Source organism: Coturnix japonica, chromosome 13, assembly GCF_054131305.1.
Source record: "Coturnix japonica strain WE chromosome 13, WE-NBRP24, whole genome shotgun sequence".
Taxonomy (NCBI): domain Eukaryota; kingdom Metazoa; phylum Chordata; class Aves; order Galliformes; family Phasianidae; genus Coturnix; species Coturnix japonica.
The window spans coordinates 15,561,663-15,584,614 of record NC_140675.1 but is presented as its reverse complement, the minus strand read 5'-3'; the positions used below and the strand labels follow the sequence as shown (position 1 = coordinate 15,584,614).

Here is a 22,952-nt window from a genome sequence, read left to right as displayed (position 1 = left end):
ACTGCTGACCCAGGCAGAATAAGAGAGTATTTTCAGGTGAAAAGCTACTGGGACTCAGCATATGGAGCTGCTGGAGCTGACGCAGGATTGGTTATTTAGTATGAAAATACCAATAATAAGGAAGAGAGCATCACAGACTGTAAAGCTCTTTGAGCTACAGATGCTGTTTAAAGCTCTGGAAATGTGGTGTGCGGTCTCTGAAAGCAAAAGCTGATGTGCTGTGGGCAAGAGCACATCTGCCTTCCTTCAAGACTCACAAAGGGTGGATGAAGAGAAACACTGCTCTGAGGTCTTGAACCCTCAGCTATCGCCCCCAGCTCCAATAGCATGCGCAGGCTGGCACAGAGCTCACAGAGCCTTACTGCCTGCACAAGGTTTTCCTTCAGGCCCCTTTGGAAGTCTCACTATTTCTGATAAACCAGCTCTGTTAAGAGTGGTCAGTAAAGGGTTGTGCAGACATATTCTGGACTAACTCCAAAGTACCACTCCAGAAACAGCCATCTGTGTTAGACCCAAAGCAGTGAGCAAACAAGGATGGCTTCACGCCTCCTTCCCTACAAAAGTATCTTTAAAGCTGACCATCAGGAGGAGCCACCCTGGACCAACAGCCATTCTCAGGTAGGGGCTCCTCCTCACCCACTTCTCTTCACTGGAGCAGAGACTTCTCCACTGAGATGGCATTGAAGAGCAGTCGCTACACAGAAGCCCAGTGCTGCAGGTCAAACAGCAGAAGGAAGGGCTGGCTTACCTTGCGTTGTCCCTCCCGTGTGACTTCAAGAAGTTCATGTCACGGTATCTGGACAGGAATGCTACGAGCTGGTCGTTTGTTCTGTGAGAGAAAGAACAAAAGGTGAACAATCACACGATGAAAAGTACCACCTTTAGAGAGCTTTATGCACTTCTTGCTCTCATTTGGAGATCCTCTGCAGGATGAAGCAGTCACTGAAAAACTTAAATCCTGCTGCTAAGCTCCACTGTCCTCCTCTATTCAGAATGGTGTGCTTGGAAAGAAGCATTATTATGCCTTGAAAAAAAAACCACATCAAATCATGGCAGATGTTTTCAGTATTGGAACTGAGCACATATTGAGAAACACTGCTCAGTACGTTTCAAGTATGAAAATCCAGCTGTGAGACAACTGGACCGATAGCATTTAACTTCTGGGGTCAGTCTGCAACAATTTGGAAGTGTGATCAGACTAGTTACCTATTTCCATATCTAAAAACCCCATTTCTTTTGTCAAAAATAGCATTATCTCACTGAACTTACAAGTAAAGAACAAGTTAGCCATTGATTTTACATGGACCAAATGGAGATCCTGTCCATCGACTGGCTTGTATGACCAGGCTGAGCAGCCTCAAACCCTCCCTCCTATGCTCACTCATGTAAGCTTTACCACCTCCCAGGGTCAGGCTCTGCATCTCAATTTGGCAACCTCAGAAAACTGCTTTCTGTATAGTAAGCTGTGCAGATTTTCACATTTGCTGCTCCAGTGATTCTCCATCTTACTGGGATGAATAGGCATTTAGTGAATTTACTTAGCAATGCTTCCACATGAAATGGTTTCAATGGCTGACATCTTTGGGTGAGTTTCTAGGCAAAAGCTGGCACGCAAAGATGATCTTTAGAAATATAACCAAGTTTGAAAGTGTTTGAGTTTTAATTTTCTTACAGGACAAAAATCAAATCAACCGAAGCAACAACCCACACCACTCAATAAAACACCATTTGTGGGTTGCTCACCAACCTATAGTGTGCTATTCAGTGGTGCTCCATTGAATGCATCTGGGCTCAGGGCTGCCGTAGGAGCTTTTTAATCATTTCCACTTTTTAGATACTTCTTATAAAAGCCCATATGGCTTTTAGTTCTCAAAAAAATTAATGATTGATAACTTTCCACTCTTTGAAAACACTGATGGCATCTCGGTCCTACTTTCTATAAAATACATATTTTTTGAAGAAAACTCCCCATAGGATTTTATTAAGTATGCTTCTTTTCACGCGTTGACAACGTGGAAATAAAACATCACATTTCCATTTGGTAAAACACTCTGGTTACTTGACATTCAGATTCACGCAGTCAACCAATTCCTTGCACAGTATGGGAGCACACTGAATTTCCATTAAGCTTTCATTCAAACCACTTCTTCTGGCCCAGACACCACGAGGACGCTGCACATCACCTCCGAGTTATTCCACTGCACCACATTAAAAAGAAAACCAAAGGTATTCAACACGCCACAGATGCTCTTCCTCATGTGCAGGGGCAGCACCATCACAGAGCTGCCAGCACTGGTTATTTACAGCACCCCCAGCATCCCCTGTGAGAAATACTAAAGGCATGTGCCTGTGTTTCATCTGAGTGAGGCAATGGAATGCTGAGATTTCCAACCATAGGCATCACCAGCAGCAACGTCATCAGCACAACACCTAATTCATTTCTGCTCTAACTCCTAATGTTTCAGGACAATTCACTGAGCACAAAGCTGGCCAAAAAAAAATCCCTTGCTAACAACCACAGTGTAACAGAAAGTAACAAGAGCAATGCATTTCCACTACTTCCTTCCTAGGGAGGAAATCAGAAAGTCGTGGGGATAAGGGAGAGTAGTTTGTGCTAATGTACACACTAATACATGTATTACATTTTAATCAGTCTCCCCAGTGTGCAGCAGCATGAATACGATGTAGGAATTAGTCTTTCCAGAGTTGGTGAGTGAGGCTGGAGGTGGTGAATGCACTCACACAGCTCCTGCTTTTATTTCCCTTTGTTATTAAGCTAATTTGGAAGGCAAGGTGTCAGGGAAAAGGATTAGTTAACTGAGCACCTCTATGGTGAGTGGGGAGGGAGGGTGATGCGGGAGTAGAGGGCAGAGGAAATGTGCTCACTGACAGGTGTGTGGCACAGAGTGAGACGTGAAACTGAACCTCCTGTGAATTCAACATGTGGAGAGAAACTGTAGAGGGTGTCCATGAAAAGGAGATAAGAAGAGGAGAACAAAGAGGAAACAAAACATTTCTCACATCGCTGATGGAGATTTAGGGTCATGCGAGAGCAGGACTTCCAGCTGGAATGGTGGGATCCAACAGATCCATCCAGACTCAGCTCAGAGGATGAACACAGACATGGAAAGTTATGGCTGAGCTCCTACACTGGGCTCAGAGATTGGTTGGGACCAACATGATGGTCAGGGGTCCAAGAAATAGAGAGGTGAGATGTACAGCAGGAATGGAGCTCAGAGAGACTGCCAAAGAAAAGCCAGCCACCAGCTTTTTCTCACAAGCATCGAGTGTAGGGTTCGGGTGTCCCAGGGCACAAGCAGTTGCCAGGGTCTCAACTATACATACATACATACATGCTTTGCAATGCAGTAAATTCAGAAAACAACACGTGCACTGGGCTGCCAGCCCAACCCTCTCTCACCAGCCCCAGCAAGGGGAGCCCCAAAGGATCAAGCAGCATCAAGGAGAGACGACTCTGCTGTCTAAAAGCACAGGGGAAGGCTATACTTAGCCCACGCTATCTGTCACAGAGCAAATATTAGCGTTTGCTTGGAGAAACTGATTCCCCTAAGAACAGTCATTCATAAAACACAACATAAAAATGAGAGCAACAGAGGGGATTTCAGAGGCCAATTGCATGCAGAAGGCTGCAGGTGACTATTAACACCTCTGCTTTTACAGCAGTGTTGTCTTTAGCTGTTTGTTTTGTCTTTCAGGCTGTGTTTAGCAGAGGAGCAGGTGGCGGAGGAGCAGCATCAGGGCTGGCTGCAGAATGCGAGGGCTGAGCAGGACCCGCCGCGTTGGGGTGCTCCAGGTGCTGGGCAGTCACAGCTTGGCCACCGCTGTGTGACCCCCCTCCAGGTTCTTTATGAGCAGCACAATCACCTTCACAGCACTTTCAATTACTGCTTTCCATTCAACCACTTTCTGTCTCCTACAGAACTAACAGAGTCATAGAGGAGGAGGTAAAGTCTTTAAATGTCACATCGCTGAATAAACCCAGTGAGAGAACAGACACGGCTGGGCACAAAAGAGAGAAAAAGAACAAACTCCATTTTCTGCTCCTGAGACGCTCTATAACACGTGTTATACAAATTCAGTGCTTCAGATGCCATCCACCAACCAAATAAATAAGAAGCCCACCATTGATAAGCAGCGGCGCATGCTTAAAATGAGCATCCTGGAGAGACCATATATAACAGAATTCCACCCAGCATTAATGAACAAATGTGATTAAAACTATCTGCAGCTCTGGACTGCAGCCAAAGCGCTGCCAGCACTATTTGATATGTAAATGCTTAAAACATTTGCTGTGTGCACAGTCGTCGATGCAAAGGCTCTATAGAGGGTTCCTTCATCTAATTAGAGATATTGGCTTAGCAAACTTTGGAGTTTATAAAAACCCTCAACGTCTCATTATTCTTTTAAAATAGAATATTCATTTGTTTGGAACATTTTCCAACTATATCCCACGAAGCCTCAAAATGCCTGTGGCTAATGAAAAACGCCAGCCCCGTATCAGCTAATAAACCCTTGGGCTTTTACGATAACAAAATACTCACTGCATACACTCATTAAAACTTTTTAACTTGCTGCTTTTGACTTTCCGGAGCTATTTGCTAGGTTTAAAGTAACCTACTCAATTTCCAATTATTTTATAGCACAATTTCATCAGAAGCATTTAAATTATAGAGAATCTTATCAAACACACCACATTACAGCACAGTCGCTGTGCGCCTGATCCAGTGAGGCACTTAACAGTGCGTGTGCTTAACCACAGCACACTTGTGGCTCTTCTGAAACGGTGCTGCTTCCATGCTTGTAGCCTCAGCAATTGCTTCAAGGGCATCTGTTAGGATGCAGCACGTGCAATGATTGCACACAGAATTATGAGCTAGGACCTGTCCTTGAATTCAGCTGAGATCTCTTGGATGCATGAGTGCTAAGGAGGCTTTTCCATGGAGCTCAACCCAGGTGCACATTAGTTTGTCCACCTCCGCTATGGATATATCACATGGCTCCAGGAGTACCCTCATTGCCACAGCCAAAGGATTTACTCAGATCACATGTTCTGAACGCCCCTACTGCTGTGCCAAGAAGTAAAGTAAGGAAAGCACTGTGCTGCAATGCTGTGCGATATGCAGCTGTTGTCTCTGATTTTAAAACAACCTACGTACTTTACAGCAAAATCAGGAGATGCGCTGCTTAAAATACTGTTTTCCCTTCATACATTTATCTCTATGCAATCTAATTATATGTACACTTAACAATGAAAAAAAACACATGGTGCAGAAGCTTCTAAAGATCCTTCTAAATGTGCAACGGCACAGATAAGACACATGCAAGACCATCAAAGAAACCCAACCACGTGCAGCACAAACACCTTCCTGAACCACCTGGCGTTCAGGCATTCAACTCAAAGGCATTTTGCTGGAAAGGAAGGAAACATTTCACTCTGATTTGTTCAACAACTTATTATGTATTTTCCTCTCAGTTTATGAATGATCAGCACATCACAGTCTGTATCATTTGTGGTTCATTTTTTTCCCCTTCTTGCTACCCCAGAGCTCGAGTGCCTCTCAGACAGTCTTTGCTGAAAAGGTCCATAAACTGCTTATTTCCAACAAATATTTTAAGTTAATGCACAGACATGTGTCTGACTTAGATAAGGGCCAGAAAACTTGTTAGAGGTATGTACTGCTGCAAATCAAAACCGCAATCCCACCACACTCAGAAGAGATGTCGGTTTAGTTGAACTGAAGGTATGGAAGAAAGTGCAAACATTTCCATTGGTGGCAAAAACTGTTTATCAAGCCTCTCTGGCAGCCCCCTAATTCATATCTGGAAAGTAAAATAACGCAGATCGATGAAGAGAAAAATGCTGCAGTGTGGGGTTTGCACACTTTTAATCAGAGCCAGATCCAGGCTGCTGGGACTACTGTGTGTTTACAGCCCGGACCTCACACTAATCGGGGTAGGGAAGAACACTGCAGGACTGTGTGCACAGCCTGGAAATGGCCTAAAATGGGCACTGTCCTCCTATCATTCTGACAGCTGCTCTCTTCTCTTTGCTTACACATTTCACAGCAGGTAATGCTCCATAGAAGAAGTTCTGGAGCACCCATTTTCTCCCCACAAGCCCTATTTATTAACATGCCCAAGTGATGTCACTCCACGACTTCTAACAGTTGCTGAAACACGTCTGTCAAGATAACTATTTTTCACAAAGCTGCCTTTGCCTAGCATCACAACAAGGCATTGCATTACTAAACTGCCTCAGTGCAGAGGTCAATAGAGAGAAGCACCCTATTTAACAAGTAAACAAACTCAATCCTGATGGATCAAACCAGAGCAGCCTCCTATCGATTTGTGAATGTAATTTGCAAGGACGCAGCAACACAAAGGGTTAAGACACACACCACTATCCTGTGCTGCATTCAAAAAAGAGAACTGAGCTCACTTTATGGATTTGCGGAAAAGCATCTCAAAAAAGAAAACAAAACAAAGTAAAAATGCGTGAGAGACTTTCCTATTCCAGGGATATTTCATGATCAGAACCAAATGTGGTCGATTTTTAGGTTTATCAGTGCGCTGGGATTTCATGCAGCACAGAACAATGTCCTGCTTTGTGCTCTTCCAGCATTTGGCTGTCACGGCATATTCATGCAGAGCCCCATCTGCCTACATGAAACATCCCATTTGGATGAAAACAATAATCACTGATTAAATGGAGTGAGCGGCAGAAATGATCAACAAGTCCATTACTCAAATTAATGAGACTTTGGTTAAAAGAAAAAAAAGAAAGTCCCGATATTGGGCTGAGTGGGATCCTTCTGTTTGTGTACACTATGTGCATTTCACAGTGCTTATTTTACATTCAGCAACTCTTTTTTCACTAACTTCAAAATTAAATTATCAGCATCTCAGCATAAAAGAGAAGGAATTAAATAGGAGCCCAAATTTAAGGCAGCTTCACTTTCCTAATTTATACATTCCTTCATCCAACTGAAATTTTATTTGCTCAAGTCAGTAAGAAAAAATGATTCTCTCATCGTGATTATAATAAAAAAATGCTCACTTTCTTCCACAGAAGCAGGGAGAGAGGCCTGTGCATGGCATACAAGGGGCAGCTGCTGCTGCAATCCTCCTGCCACCCACTGTGCTGCTGACCCAATGCATCACGCCAGCAGTGAAACCCCAAAGAGCTCACACCAACCTTGCAAGCAGCAGCAAACCTGAGACCACCATCACACTGCTGGAAACAGGAGCAGAATGCCCTGAAAGGCACAGCATAGCTTTGTCACCCACTATTTACATTGGATCTTGCCTACCTCCCTGGTTAATTTGGAATAAATTAAGACATAAACTTGGAAAAAGCAGCCAACATAGCTCTACACAGCACTGAGAGCAGCAGTGGGAAAGATCTGCCAAGGCAAAGACATCCTTTTGTCCAGCCCACACTTTTCGAAGGAATAGGCAAGAATGAACAGAAACTCATTCCTGATGAAGTCAATCCCCTGAACATGGGTTACCTTGAGGAACACACTTGGGCCCCCCAGCCCAGAGGCACCCATGTGTTATTGCTGTAGCTGGTCTCCTGGCCAAAGCAGTGGGAGTTCGACTCAAGCAGTGCCTTTGGAAGCTCCTCGTGGGCCTGCCACTCCCTTTGATCCCTGAGCTGCTGAGCAACCTGTCGGAGCACATCAATTCAAAGGACCAGAAGGCAAAACAGGGAAAACGGGGTCAGGCTAATGGGATTTAACATTAATTCCACACCAAGCCTGAAAAGATGGAAGAACAGGGCCTGGAGGGTAAAAGGGATAATGAATTGAGAGCTGATGGAAGGAGACTTAATTGATTTTAACAACGGAAAGTCACATTTTGTTACCTTTATTTAGGTTGAGCAATAATCTTATTTTGACAATTTGGGCCAGCTGATGACCTGCCCTATTCTTTGGAGTACGGCAGTGAGCAATGCAGCACTGGGATGACAGGCATGAACATCTAGCAGAGAGCAGGAAAACGTCAAAGGCACCGTCTGGCTCCATCAGCTGGTGTCACTGGGGCTGCAGAGAAAACAGCAGGGGGCTGGGAGGCTGCTATTCACACTCAGAGCTGCAACCAATGAAGTCTTGCTTCATTGGGAGAACCAGCGCTTCACCTCAACCTAAGAAAGAACTTCAGATGCCCAAAGAACGCATTGCAGCAAATTTACTTGCTAAAAATGACTTTGCGGAAGCAAACATTCAAACAAAGACTGATTCTGTATTTGGAAACAACCTGGCTCCAAACCAGTTCCTAACACACCAAAGAGTGCAATTACCCTGACGAAAGGTTGAATGATGGATATAATTGACCTCTGTGCTGCAGGGTGGAATGAATACTGCAGTAAACCAGTTAGGGTCTCCTCCCCTGAGATCAGCCCGGAATTAAAGCACAGTCACAAACACAGTCAGCTGCATTCAGCACCACCTTGTCACTTGTGTATGTAGATGGAGAAGTATCATACAAATGTGTTGTGACTGTGCAGGGCAAGCGGAAATGAAGTACTCAGATGTAATGTGGGACTGTCACAGACAACAAGACATTAATTCTACTTGGGATTGCACAGAAAAGGAAGGTCCCAAATTTCTGCTCTACAAGATGCCAGGCCAAAGTTTCCACAGTATCCCAACATGTAAAGTTCTGACTAACCAGCACAGTGAAAATAATTTATCCTGGGAGAAAGAAATGCCTTCCGCAGCATGTCCCAAATGATCTTTTGCTCCAAAGCAGCTCTAATTCTGTTGCAAACTATTTCCTTCAAATCAGCCTTTCAGCTCATTCATATGTGGTGAATGAGCACATACAAAATGTCAAAGCACATAATTTAATACTACAAGACCCAAATTTATATATAAATTGGCAGAAAAATCTTTAACATCAATTACCACTCAACTCGTTTACATTTTAGCCCTATTTTGATGGAAAACAGTTTACCTGTTTCCCTCTCCTTTCTGCTTCAGCATCACCACTGAAAGGCTGAAGTGGAGCAACCCTTTGCTCACCCCTTTGTGGCCCCTTAGTGTTTAAGAGTGACTTGGGAAAGGTAACAGCACACGTTACTGTTTCATCTTCACTTTCAATTGCCACCCGATATTATTTTGCAGCTGTTTTATTGCGAGTGGCATCCTGAAATCTAAACAAAGGAAGTTTCTAAACGACAATTTCAACAGATTTTTAATTTCCTGAGAGGATTCTGCAGGGCTACAAAGGGAGAGCATGTTTAAAATGCAGCGCTATAACAGAAACGTTTCCCTTTTTCAAGCAGTTTTAGCAATCGGAATTTGATAATGATTTTTACTGAACATTCTATAAAAAACAGCTCAGTAGAGATTAAGTTTCTGCTCCCAGAGCCCAGGTAAGCTCACAAGGAACTGTTTCTCTGCAGCTTTTTTTTACCCCTCTCCCAGTTAAATCTATAGACTAAAGGCTGCTTGAAGCAAAGCTGCAGGGGGCACTCGGGACCCAGTGTCATGCCTGAGGACTGATGCCCACTAACAGCCACAAACCTTGCTGCAGCTTCTTGCCCACAGGCACTGTATAAACAGCTGAATGCTGTGGGAAGGGCCTGCAGGTACAGGCCAGCCAGTGGGGAATTTCAGTAATTATGAATTTAAAGGAGAAGAGCCATTCTGCACTAAGGACCCTTTTTGGACTAGATTACCCCTGACTATTTCCCCACAAGGATGAGCTCCAAGCAAAATGAAGGTCTCACAGAGAGTCCTGGGGCTGTGAAGGAGAAGCAGCTGAGCTGGCAAGATCCCTCACATTACTCAGAGCCCTCCTCAGTGCTAACAGATCGGTTATCCCTACCAAAAACACTGCAAGAGATGTTATTCCAGCATCCTGAAGACAAAAGATGTAATTGTGTTGCCTAGGAACTGATGCTGCACATTATCACAATGTTTGCGTTGGTATTGTTTGTAGGTAAGGCTGAATGGCATCCAATGAAGACATGCACTTAATTTGTTTATGAAGCAGACTTTTTTTCTTAGTCACAAATAAATGAAAAAATAAATCTCATCCAGAAAGCAAAAGGCAAAGAACTGAAAACAAACCCTTTGGCTCTGCACTGGAGAACTTCTTTAATCAGTGTGAACTGCAGAGATGCAGGGAGAGACATACCAGCCTCCAATCTGGGCTGCATTAACTTTTGTTGCCAGACTAAAGCTGCCATAGGGAACATTCCAGAAGTACCAACTGGGCACAAAGCTACTAAGAGCTGTAGATGTCACAATCCTACAAAAACAAAAGCTGTTTGTAGCCCAAAGCCTGGCAGAAGTGAAGAAGGAGCAAACTCATCTGCTGCGGCTGCACACAGCAAGGGTGGGTCTCCCATCACTGCCAGGGTGAAGAAAATATTATGTTAACACCAGATGTAAATAAAAGTCTTAAGCCACAATAATTTCAACATTTCACCCCACCCTCTGCAAACAGCATGTGCAAAAGCACTGCTCTGCCAACCACTGGATAATCCAGCAGTAAACTGGAGAAGTGGGATAACAGACCAGAAATATAAACTCAAAAGAAATCTCATGCAAATGCATTGTAGAAGTGAGAGATGAGAAGGAGAAAATTTGAGGGATTTAAGGAAGAACATCTGAAACTCTAAGAGAATGCAGACTCATGGAAAACACAGATAAAGTCCCTTTCTGGACAGGAAAGAAGATTTCCTGGGAAGCATTAAGAGTGGATTGATGTCTGGCTTACCAGATAAAGATATTCTGAGCAAAGAAAACTGCATACGATGTCAGCTACAACACCGAGATAAAAACCTTAGACACTGGCATCTTAACAGATGTTGTACTGCCACAGCTACCTGCTCTGTACTCCCATTGACACCGATAGATATGATTTACCTGTGCTTCAGCTCAGGATCATGTTTGAAACACGCTTTAAAGCATGCATAAAGTACTGTCTCCCTACTGCCTGATTCCTTGCTCTATGGGCAAGGCCTGACTATAGGAGCAGTGCTGCAAGAGGTGCAAGAGCAGAGTGCAAGGTCAAACCCAGGCCTGGAACACTAACATCCTTCATACAGGCTCTCACATTGAGCAACAGCACATGTACTGCCAGGAGGGAAAGAGCTGTGAAGAGATGGCTCTGAAGTCTGAACCTCAGTAAAACATGATTGTTTGACTAAGTCAAAATGATGAGGAGCTGAGAGCATAACTGCCTTTTGAGATAATGTCTTCGGCGATCACGTTGCTATTACTCAGCATCCATCAGCCTTGTTGGCTTTAGATTTGTAATTTTACAGCAACGAGAGGGTACAGCCGTGTCTCAGACACTTCTCATAAAGCTAGAGTGCTCTACCTAAGAGCTCAGTTCTTTGTTTCAGTTCTATGAAGAGATTTTCTTGTGCTCCCAATACTGCATTTTGAGCCTGCCCGTTGCAAAAGCTGCGAAGCTTTGTAAAAGCAAGCGGAGAGCCTGAGTCCACTTTGCTTATTCAATACAAACTGCATTGCCTCACTTCTGTCTCAGTCATCTGCTTAAAAGCTTTGGCCTTCAGGTCAAATGTCCACAAGAAATCTTAGCAGGTCATCAGAAATCTGGCATACAGGGCAAAAACCATCTCCAATGAACTTTATGTAGTGTTAGTCACCCATGTGCTGCTGAAATAAGGAAACTGCTGATCCCTCAGGTGGTGCCATCAACTCAAAAAGTGACAAAACATTTTCTCTTTGGTTTCTTTTCCTGATACCCAAAGGAAGCAATTTCTGGTTCCTTGTGTGGCCCAAGTGCAGGATCTGGACACATAAGTTACTAGAGATGAAAGCTGTGAAGAAGAAGGGTGAATGAAAGGACAGTTTATCACTGCAAGGCTGCCTGCCATGCTCAGATCTGGCAGGAATTCAAGCAAAACTTGTTTTTGGGTGGTTATCTTTGCTAACAACTCCCCTAGAGAACCAGGAGTGCAGGTCGGCTGGAGCAAATGAAGGATGAGAGCCAGGCTGCCTGTATGCTGCTGGCTGATGGACTGGAAACGCTGACCTGAGAAAAAGGTCCACCTGCTTCATTGGGCAACCTTCAAGTTCCTACAGAACACTGAAATGTGTAGATGAATATTGCTATTCAGCATTAAAAAGGTTAACTTGACCACTGACCATAGGAGAGCACAACAAAACAAGAGTAGGTCACTCTGGAGCCCTCTGCCAGCTGTTTTCTCTTCATTTTTGAATACAATTCTGACTGACAGAGATGATCATCATAAGTTACATGAACTTTGGCACCTGCTGCTGAAAGTACTAGTCCCGCTTAGATCATTCAGTCTGCTCCCTTAGAGTCTGCACCCACCCTTCTCCAGATGCTATCAGTATTTTGATATATATTTCAGTTCCACACCAAAAGCTTGACTATCTCATTTGACCGAGTCTTCACAATGCAGGAAGACATTTCAATAAAACCTTTATCCTAAAATGAACTCATCTTCATAGTATGAACTACCAAAACACAAATAGTTTCACTGGGTTTCTTTTATTATACCTGAATGCTCATAACTGAAAATCAGTATTATCTGCATTCCCAGCTCCATAAATAAGCCACTCTATTTTCTTATCATTCTGAAGCACTCCCCAAGCTTCTGCTAATAATTTCGCTTGACCTTTATTAAAGACAGTGCATTAGCTGGCAATTAGATTTGGTGATCCCTTTAGTGATTGAGATTCAGTGATTTACTGTAAATTACAAAAAGTTCAAATGTTTCATTACGTCTATCCTTTGTACAAGCTTTGTGACCAGGTAAGCACTGACATGACATTCACTGTTAAATTAGGAAGTTTAATGAGATCATTTAAGTGGTGCAACACTTCACCTGCCCCATTATCCAAGGACTCCTGCAAAGCACATTAAACATTCAGCATCAATAGATGCTCACCATAGTTCACCTTGTTGGGAGTGAAATTTCAATCCCTGAAGATAAGGCTGACTACCTGATGCTGTTTGTCAGAGGCAATAAATAATGCAAATAGATGGGCATGTAAAATAAAAAGATAAAGACATTGATAGCTTTCCCACAGAGCTTTGAAAGAGACTCTCAGAAGAAAAGACTTCTTCCTCAAAAGAAAAATCATGAAAAAAAAAAGAAAAAGGAAGGTATATTTTTTGTTCTCTGTGAATGTTACAGTTGTGGGAGATGGTATCTTGAGAAACCTGAAAGCAGGTGCCTTCTTTTAAACCCTTAAAACAATGAAAAGAACCCCAAAACCACACAGCCTTAGAGCAAACAGAGAAAGAGTAAAAAACTCTGACTTTGGTAGGCCCCAAAGTATCTCTCTGTCATTTCATCCCTCCTTTTCATACTCACTATGGTTATCAGGGCTGAGCAGATTCAAGTTGGATGCTGCTCCAAATCATTTCCCTCAGGCCAACCAACAGCCGACTGCCTCATGGTGAGAGGGAAACAGAATATTTCTGTCAGAGGTACCTCTATGCTCAGACCTTGTGAGCGATTTCTACCGCAGTTACAACTAGAAGCACATGAGTGAGGACTTCACTGTATGTATCGGACCAACAGACTCCACCAAGGCTTCAAAAACTAAACACTAAGGCATGAAGTACAGTAACGGGGATATTCACATTTTCTTAGCTTGCGTATGTTTTATTTCAGTTTGAATTGCTCCCCTCCCCATATGAATGGTTCTGATCTTTTTTCTTTCTTCTCCCTGTGCCTTTATATGCTGTGATCCTTGACATGTGCTTCCAGGCATCTCTTCTGAAAGATGAAGGGTTCCCAGTACTTGTAATGTAGCCTGTGAGCATAGCAGACTGCTCCCCAGACAGATTTAGGCTTCATCATACAGAATTAACCCCGCATATAGAATGTGTTCTCCTGACTTATAAGGCTGGATTAGCTTTTATTATCAGAAGAGAAGTAGTAAAGGTTTCAGTATTACAGATGGAATGGCAGATGGGAAACGAAAGCTTAATGTGAAGCAGCTCTGGATAAAAACTATTAATCCACAAAATTCATATGTTCTTATGCAGGGAAGCCTAGCTAAAAACACTGCAATATGACTAACCCAGTGTGAGAAGTGCCTCTAGCCCATTATCTAACAAATCATGGCCTAACGTCTGGAAAAAGCAAAAAACCCTCAAACACCCTATTTACTATTTCCTGAACAAACAACCAGCTCTCTGTGCGGTATATGCAGTCAGGTAGTGCCTTCCCAAAGATCATAAAGAATATTAATTTATAGCACCTCTGCTACGGAAATTAAATGGACTCATACATATTTTTGATGAGCTAACATTTTCTAGGGTTTATAGCCATAATAGTCCACATTCAAAAAATTTTACAGCACCTGTAATTCACTGTTATTGAAGTCATAGCATTAAAAAAGGCATTTTACTTTGCGTTGAAGCGCATCATGTTGGGAGGGAGCCTGTATCCAACAGTTCTGACAGTAGAATGCTTTGACAGAAACAATTCCCACCACCAAGAAGCAAAGGCCTGGAATTTTTCCAGCTGAATTGGCACTTGTTTGGAGTTCGAATGACTTTAAGATACCACGGCATCACTACAAAGAATCCATTAATGCAGAACTGACTTCAGTCTACTCAACAAATCCTGTGGCTGTTTATGGCCACATCTGTAAGTGACTGATCCCATCTGGCCCTGAGGTTTCACTTGTTCCACAGAGCATCTGAGAATGCCGCAGGTCACAGCCTCAGCACTACAAGACTGTGTTTAGGGTGAACACAATACCACAGCATGGTAACTGGATACATCTGCTGGGACTATCCTGTAATTACACTACACCTCCAACCATTTCTTCTCTTATAATTTATCTTACTTGATTCAAAGTCCCATCACCTACCTTTCCCCTCTGTTGCCTTGTGTTATTCTACTTTTTATCATCAATGCAGGATTCCTGAGCAGGAAAATAAATTACAGGGCCTAAAAAGCTACTTCTTTGCAGAACTCAGGAGACACACCAAACGTTACACGATCTCCTTTACAATCACACATAGTAAGACAAAATTGCTACAGCTATTCCTGTAGGACACCAAATCAGATACAATGCGAAATACAGGGAGTTCTTAGCTCAAACTCCCTTGGTCCAATATCAATTCACTGTCTGTGACTCTTGTATTCCTGCCTAGTTTTCCTCCCCAAAACATGTTGCATTTTACTGACAGTGCTCAGAAATGGGCCCAAAGCCTTTTGCCACTTCTTACAGAAATCCCTAAGGCCAAAGCTCACGTAGTTTTCAATTCACACTTCTGTGGGAATTCCTGTCTGAGAAGGAACATTCAGAAAAGGACCCATTATTTGAGAGATACTTTGCAGAAATCTAACCAGCTCTTTTTACTGCCTTCTGCTAATATATTTCTTTTCTGTTGGTATTAAGAGCACATAACGTCATCACTTATTGGAGAACTACCCAAGAAAGTTATTTCCCTTTTCTTGACTCCTTTCAGTAGGAAGGGAAACAGATGTCACAAGGAGAACTTCCTCCTTCTCTCTTCCTGATAATTCTTATAGCCTAGAAACAACAACTGAAGCACAGTTGTTCTTTGCTTTTTGTAGTTTTTACTCTCCTTCCCCTTTTTATGGCCTACTTTTGCATAATGTAGTAAACTCAATGCAGCTGTAGGGCCTGGGTTATGTAAATGCAGAAAGAATGTAATTTCACTTAAAATCACAAGCCTTGTCATGTGGTGATGTGTGAAGTTTTTTTCCCTGATGGTGTCTGAATAGAGACATTCAGGCAACGGTTGGTGCTGAAGATATAATTGACTCCTAGCAACTTATTTGTCACATTATCCTCTGCAGAAAAAGTACTAAAAAAAGGGAAGAACAGAACATTACCTTCACTGAATCAACATTCACACCTTCAACGCTTTCTGAGACATCAAATCAAACTGTTGATCAGAGCCCTGGCAGGGAGCAATCTCTCCACACCTGGAGTTCATTTAGCTCTGGTGTTTCCCATTACTTTACTCAGCCTCTCTTCTAGGTGCCCCTTGCTGGAAATTGGGATTAAATAGAGCAGCACCTGCTTCCTCACTGAAAGTGAAGAACTGGTTCAGCTAACCTGCTTGCAGCCACAGATGCAAAGCGTACATTAAAGTGACTGTCTCCAAGGCAAAAGCATGGTTATCAGACACCAGCCTCATCAAGAGGTGTCTCCTGCTGTAAAACAGAAGAAACTGCTCTTCTGACCTCTATCTCTTGCAGCACGGAAACACTGTCCCTTACATCAGTACTTACTTCCCTTAGGAACAAGACACGTGTTTAAATGTGCTTAAAAGACTTGCTGTACCTGATTGGGTAGTCAGCGGCGCTGAGGTTAATGAAGAAATCCCATGGCCAGTCATTCATCTCCATTAAGTCCCTCATGCTCTGCAGGTAGGTGGACAGAAGACTCGCTCCTCCCCAGATAGTTGCCATTCTCCAGGAAGTGACTCTCACGTTTGGGTACTGGTTAGCAAACTGCAGCACTTGCCGGTGTAAGTAATTGGATCGCTTTACAGGAGAAAAAAGTGACACATTCAAGTTACTCTGTCCGAAATTGTCCCTCCCTGCATTGACTAACCAGTAGCTGTATTTCTTGACTACCTGAGTGTTGCCACTGCTTTGCCCTCACCTGCTACAGTGCACAACCTTCCTCTGCAAAATGTTAATTCAGAAATGTGCAGAGCTCCCTCTGTTAGCTCGTTTTATTACAACTGGAGTAATTGTTAGTCAGTACAGTTAATGCTTATTTATAATTTCTCATCAGTAGGTCCTAGGTAGCTGTGAATACCTGCATCTTGAGCTGCCACAAGGGTCAGTTCTCCATCCAAGAGGCCACTGCAGTAAGTCTGCAGCAACTTGTCAATTACTAAGTGTACAACAGACAGACGTGGAGAGATACTCAAAGACATACACGAAGAGATGAAGGCTCTTACAAAGACAAGATAACAAGGAAGAGTTATACAGAAAGTGGCTCTAAACATACAACAGATGGAAAGACAAGAAATGACACGCACTTTATGCGGCAGAGGTAAAGAGAAGATGAAGGAGATGACAAAGATGGGTAGATTGACAGATGGTGAGACAGGCAATTTATAACCAGTGATATATTACCTTGTCAACATGAATGTAATAAAAATGGTCTTTATGGTAAATAGCCTTAAACATGCGTTGGAGCTGCCGAGAAGCTCTGCCATGAACAACCAAGACAAATGCGATCCTGACTGGATTGGCTGGCATGTACTCTACGGAGTCCTCATCCCACTGTACATTGTTGTTGGCTTTTCCTGTTCAAAAACAAAACACAGGACATCTCTGAGTGTATCTGAGAGCAGCACACATTTCCCCTTGGCTCTTTCTTTCAAAACCAGTCTCTAAGGGGAACTGAGAGCTTCCAAGGAGTGCCAGCCCGTGCTCCACCAAGACCGTCCCCACATGGAAGCTTCCACCCAGACTGAGCCACATGAGCATGGGGTAGGATCAGAAATACTGAGCTCCTTCTTTGAGTTGGTCACACCAAGCTCTGCCTGGACACACACACTTGCATCTTCAAAGCAATCCCCTCAAAGTTTCTAAGTGCTGTTCAAAGTATTTGCAAAATGCCAAAGCTAACTCCTCCAGCAAGAAACCCCTCGCTCCATCAAACCCTCATCCCTCTGATCAGCACAGCTCTGCTGAGAGGCCGCTAAAACTGCTATTTAACAGCAGCTGAGGATTATCTTGACAGATAGCATCTATTTGGAACAGCAGGCATAGCCTTGAACGTTTAAATGGCATCCTGTGCACCTCTCCTTCTCCATGTGTGAGACTGGGCCTTACAATCCTTTCTCAAATCTATGTGTTTTATTTTTTATATTAACAGAGGAATTTATGGTCTCAGTTTTCTAAGGAAACCACCACACTGTAGGTTTACGGCAGGATGTACTGGTAAGTGCTGAAGGGACATTTTTACTCAGGCATGTAGACTGCCCTGTTTTGGTTTTGCGTAACACCTCTTCAACTGAAAAATCTGATCACAATAGAAGAAAAACCTAATTTTATCCAAAAAACTACCACTCATCCCTCACCAAACAACATCTTCGTTCCTCTGACCTTGTCAGGATCTTACTCAACAGAAATGTTTTAGGAGGAACTTGAAATTTTGCATGTAAGCAGAAGGAAAGTACCTCAAAGATTAACAAACTCCAAACCACCCCGACTCCATTTCCCCCTTACATTTTTTTTCCAGGCAGTACCATTGTCTAAAATGCAATTAAGCTCCTCAAAAGAAAAAAGGTACAATTTTTTGTATGTGCACTTTTTGATTCATTCTGTCAGAAAGGAAAATCTATCTGACCACTGACCATCCTGAAAAGCCTGAACTTCTAATTATATTGGAAATACATACTTAACTATTGGAAATATAAGTGAAGGTGAGCAGGATTCAAACACTCACTTAACACTACATAGAAAGGTGTGGAAATGGACATACATGAGCTGCCCCAGGTAAAAGTAGCAGCTGTGATCACATACAAGAACATTAACTTTATCCATACACCTTGCTCTGGACTCAGATGATCCTTCAGACTCAATGTGATGTATCCGACAAATAACCAGCTCAATCAGACCAGACAGCTGGGTGGGGAGTTTGGTCCCCCCAGCAGGAAAGCAGCCCCCCAGTGTGGTAAAGAAGAGCAGAGAAGCGTGTCCAGAGACACACAGAGAGCACATGCAATAGGTTTGTGCACTTTTGAGTATTCAAAATGCTTCTTTAGATAACCACAAGACAGATCAGCACCAGAAGGCAGCATCATGTGATGGAAAGGGATGGTTTCAGCATCTCCAGTGAGTCTCCCTCCAGGCTTCCCTCTTCAGCCATGACTCTGTAGTGCTTTGCCTTAGATAAGAACATGTTTCTTCTGTCCTGGAGGCCACGAAAAGCTATCCATGTGAGAAGTGCATCCAGTCTCTGCAGTAAGGCTCTTTGCTGTACTACATATAGGGTTGGAAGTCAGCTATGTGCCTAACTGTCCCATGTGAATGATCTTCACCCCCCTGCAGCCCCTCACAGAAAGTCTATCTGCAGCGGTACTGCTCACAGATCAATGTAGCTTTAATGCCCCAAGATGTGTTCAGTCTGCCTATCAAAAAATCTCTACCCCCATGAGTCACTCTTAACTTTAAAAAGGACACCACCAACTTGAATGGCATTTCTTTACGAAATCATCCACTAACTCAATAAGACTCAGATGAACTCAGATTAAAAGATTAGAGCAGAATTTAAATTTCATTTCTTCTATCACATCCAGTTTGCCCACTATGGCATTTATGTACACTCGGTTCTTCTGTTTCTCCTACATCACTGCTGAGCCTCCCCATGTGTGTGCTCAGGGCTTCTGCTCAGCAGCAGGGACACAAAGCAACCGTGAAAGAAAGAAAACACACAAGGAGAACTGACAGGAGAATGAAGGGCAATTGCGATAGCTAAAACAAGCCATTTTTCATTTAAATTGCTCTGATTTCAAGCTGGCCATGTCCCACCAATGGGCACAAACACTTTTAGTGGTTTTCATTACATTTTTGGATACCTCTTTACTGAAATTAGTGGCTTTCTGCAATGATATGTAGAAGGTGATGAGAATTTAAAATAGCCATATTGTGGGTCTTTTATTTTAAACTCACTTGCTTTCAATATCCTCACTACCATTTACACAGCAACTACTGAAAACAAAATCCTCCTGAATTTTCATCTGAAATGCCACCTCACTTCGTCGGGTTTCACTAATAAATTCCTGCACTGACTTACTCTCCACTCTGCTATTTTCCTCTTTTTCCATGTGTTTCTTCCTTCTGCCTTTTAAGGTTCAGGTTTTTTTCAGTCTCATTTTCCACCTGCACACTATTTTGACTTCTTTGATCTAATCCTTTCCCTGCCTGCCTGGAATTTCATGAAGGTAAGAACGTCACATTTTTTCCATACGTCAGAGTATCTGCTACTACAGCTCTATATGGGCACTTCTCTGTTTCCAGTCTGGGGCTGATGAGCATTCTCTATGCTGCAGACTGCTCTGCTGATAATAGAGAACCAGCTGGATTTTGGAACAAGGTGAAACACTGAGTATCCTTTTGCTCAATAAATACAGTAGGAGTTCAGAGCTGTATAAACAATGTGAAGAGTAGAACAGCACTAACAGCAGTGCTCCTACCAGATCTATCCTGCATGTGGCACACTACAGCCCTTCACGTCACATTAAAAAAAGCAGCCTTCAGCTCTGTGACAAAATGCCTTTTATCAACTTACTTGGTAAAATGGAAGCTGCCTTTCTGGCTTCCTGCTCAACATTGAGGTCTGCCAGTGGGAAAACACATCTCTTTGCAGGTAACAGGCAAACCTCCAGTGCAGCTCCAGCTTACACTTCCTAAGCCCCAGAGAAATCAATACTCATAATTAAGAGTTTATTCTTCAACCACTGCAGTATTACTAAATGCCAGAGTAATAAACATTGTGCGATCACTTTCCTATTTGTTGTGGTGCCATATAATGCTCAATCATCCTCCAACAGAACTCAGAACCAACTAATCTATTACTTCTAGCACTAATTAATGAGATCATCAGACTTCTCTAGCAGCACCAAGCAGCCTTTTAATGAATTCTGTGAGCCACATTATTTTTTGTAAATGAATCCATCCATTTCTATTCTAATCCTGGCATCGTCCTGTCTGTTCAGCAGAATGCCTGGATGCTGCTGACTCAACCTGAACACTGCTTTGTGCATGTGCCAGGCCTTGATACCATGAATCAGCTGACAGAGGACATCACAAGAGGTATTGCTGTGCAGTTCAGCACCCTATTCACCAATATCACATCCATAACACAATCAGATAGCTACCAGTACAACAGGAATCCTGGCCCTTAGCACTTCATAGAGGCAGAGCTCTGCATCCCTGCCTGAGTGCACAGGAGCAGCCCCATTCCCTTCCCTGAAACCACTTCAGCCACTGAGCAGTAGTTGCAGGTTTTCTCTATAGGTTCCTCTGTTCTAATTCCTCAGCACTCATAATAACCCAGGAGGCTGGAAATATCCAGGTTTGGCTCAGTCTGAAACCTTTTCCATTTTGGTTAGTGCGGAGCAAAGACAGTTTTGCTGTGTTCAGATGGAGACAAGAATGAAAAAATATCTCTACTTAGAAACTTGAATGTTTCTAACACAACTAACAGCAGAAGTAGCTGGCAGGGTGTATTTATATACGTATATATAAAAGCAACAAAACAAACAGCTTTGTGGTGACTTACTGGTGAGCCTTTAGGATCTTATGCGAAGTCTTGGTTCAACAGCCTGAAAACAGCCCCAGCCTCCCAACAGGCACAAGCACCGTGCTCAGACCATGGGGGCTCAGTGCAATGATGGTCACCTCTGCCCAGGTTTTGCCTTTAGCAAAGCACACCTGGCTCCTGCTGCAATTCATTCACATGACTGGCCCCACACACGCCTTCTCTTACTGGGTTTTAGTGCATTCAGCAAAGCAGAAGAGGTGGAATCAGCAGAGATCTTCCATGCAGCTGTCCCCAGGGCATGCAGATTTGTGAGGAATGCTTATGACTTACAAAATGAAACGCTCCTGGTTATGATCTGCAGATTTCTTTACAATTGCAGTTACCCACAGTTACTATCTGCAAACTGGCATTGAGGACTTGGGATAAAACTTCAGAAATTATGCTGCTATTGAAAAGTGCATATTCAATTATTTTTTTGCAGTCATGTTTTATCTCAACAACTCCGCTCAAGTATTTCTCATTCCCAGCCTCTTCCATGAATTACAGAAGCAATTTATGATCCTCTGTAAGTTCACACGATCAAGTAACCCATAAGCAAAAATCAATGTAAGGTAGGTGTGGAGCAGCGAGACGTGATGTACAAGCACCTGATGACTTGTCTGTTTAGCATTAGAGAGATTTCAGTAATGTTCTCCCACCCTGAGCAGAAGCCTTGCCTGGAACAAAGGGGCTGATGTGGGCAAGCTGGGCCTGCTGTTACGGTGTCAGACAGCAGCACAGGCTGAGGGCAGCCAGAGGAGAGGAGTCCCTGCCTTACAGCTGGACAAAGCCTTGCAGGAGATCACTGCAAGTTTCTATGCAGTGAATTAATGAACAATGAAGCAGTTCTGTGCCCCTGCAGAACTTCAATACAGTAAGGGAAAATGGCTACAGTCACGGATTTGGGTTGTTTCATTGTAACCTTTATGCTGAAGGATTTCTACCTTCACTGAACAGAAAAATAAAGTGTGTATGAAGAAAGGAAGGTGGGAGGTGAGAGGACACATGGAGAACTGTTTCATATTCACAACTGGATCATAAGACAATGAATTGTTTCTATCTTTTCAGAGGAAAGAAAAAAAAAAAAAGATGATTTTCTATTTTGGAAATTGAAAGAAAACATTTCCATCCCTGTTCTGTCATCCTCCTGTCAGAGCTGCTTAACTTATGTGTTATATGCACCACTGCAAACACTCATCCAAGAACCACTGCCCCATTGGGGAGGATACAGACCATTAGATACAAGAGAAACCTGTGCCAGAAATCGTGCAGGGCATTCTCCACACCACACGAAGGATTCACACTGAAGAACCCTGAGAACAAAGATTGCTGTTTTCTCTATCCTGAAGCTGTTGCAATAACACAGGACTGTGCAAAATCAACCCCAGTGCAGAACTTCAGATGACACGTGTGTGCTATGCCAACACATTGCGTGAGTGGGATTGCAAAGCACAGAGGCAGCGCTGGGTGCGGAAGCAGCCTGCTGAGCTCCAAATACAAATCCTGCCTTGCAGCCAGCCTCAAGGAGTTATTGAAACCATTGCTACGTTCTGCAAGTGGCAGTGTGATTACCAGACACTGCTACACTGCTCTTACAACACACACTGATCTTCATTTACCATGATAACTATCAAGCTCGCATTTCTGACCATT

The 22,952-nt window shown here is 43.1% G+C and overlaps 1 protein-coding gene across 2 annotated transcripts in view; it reads right to left on the bottom strand.

The window, feature by feature from the left end:
- XYLT1 (xylosyltransferase 1) overlaps positions 1–22,952 on the bottom strand; it is a 138,654-nt gene that overhangs the window by 38,913 nt on the left and 76,789 nt on the right. For both annotated transcript variants that reach the window (XM_015876852.3, XM_015876853.3), the window contains exons 3-5: positions 17,120–17,292; positions 16,314–16,516; positions 749–829 (exon numbers count right to left, since the gene is read on the bottom strand). In XM_015876852.3, coding sequence (XP_015732338.1) covers positions 749–829; positions 16,314–16,516; positions 17,120–17,292 — 457 coding nt within the window. The remainder of the gene's footprint in view (positions 1–748; positions 830–16,313; positions 16,517–17,119; positions 17,293–22,952) is intronic.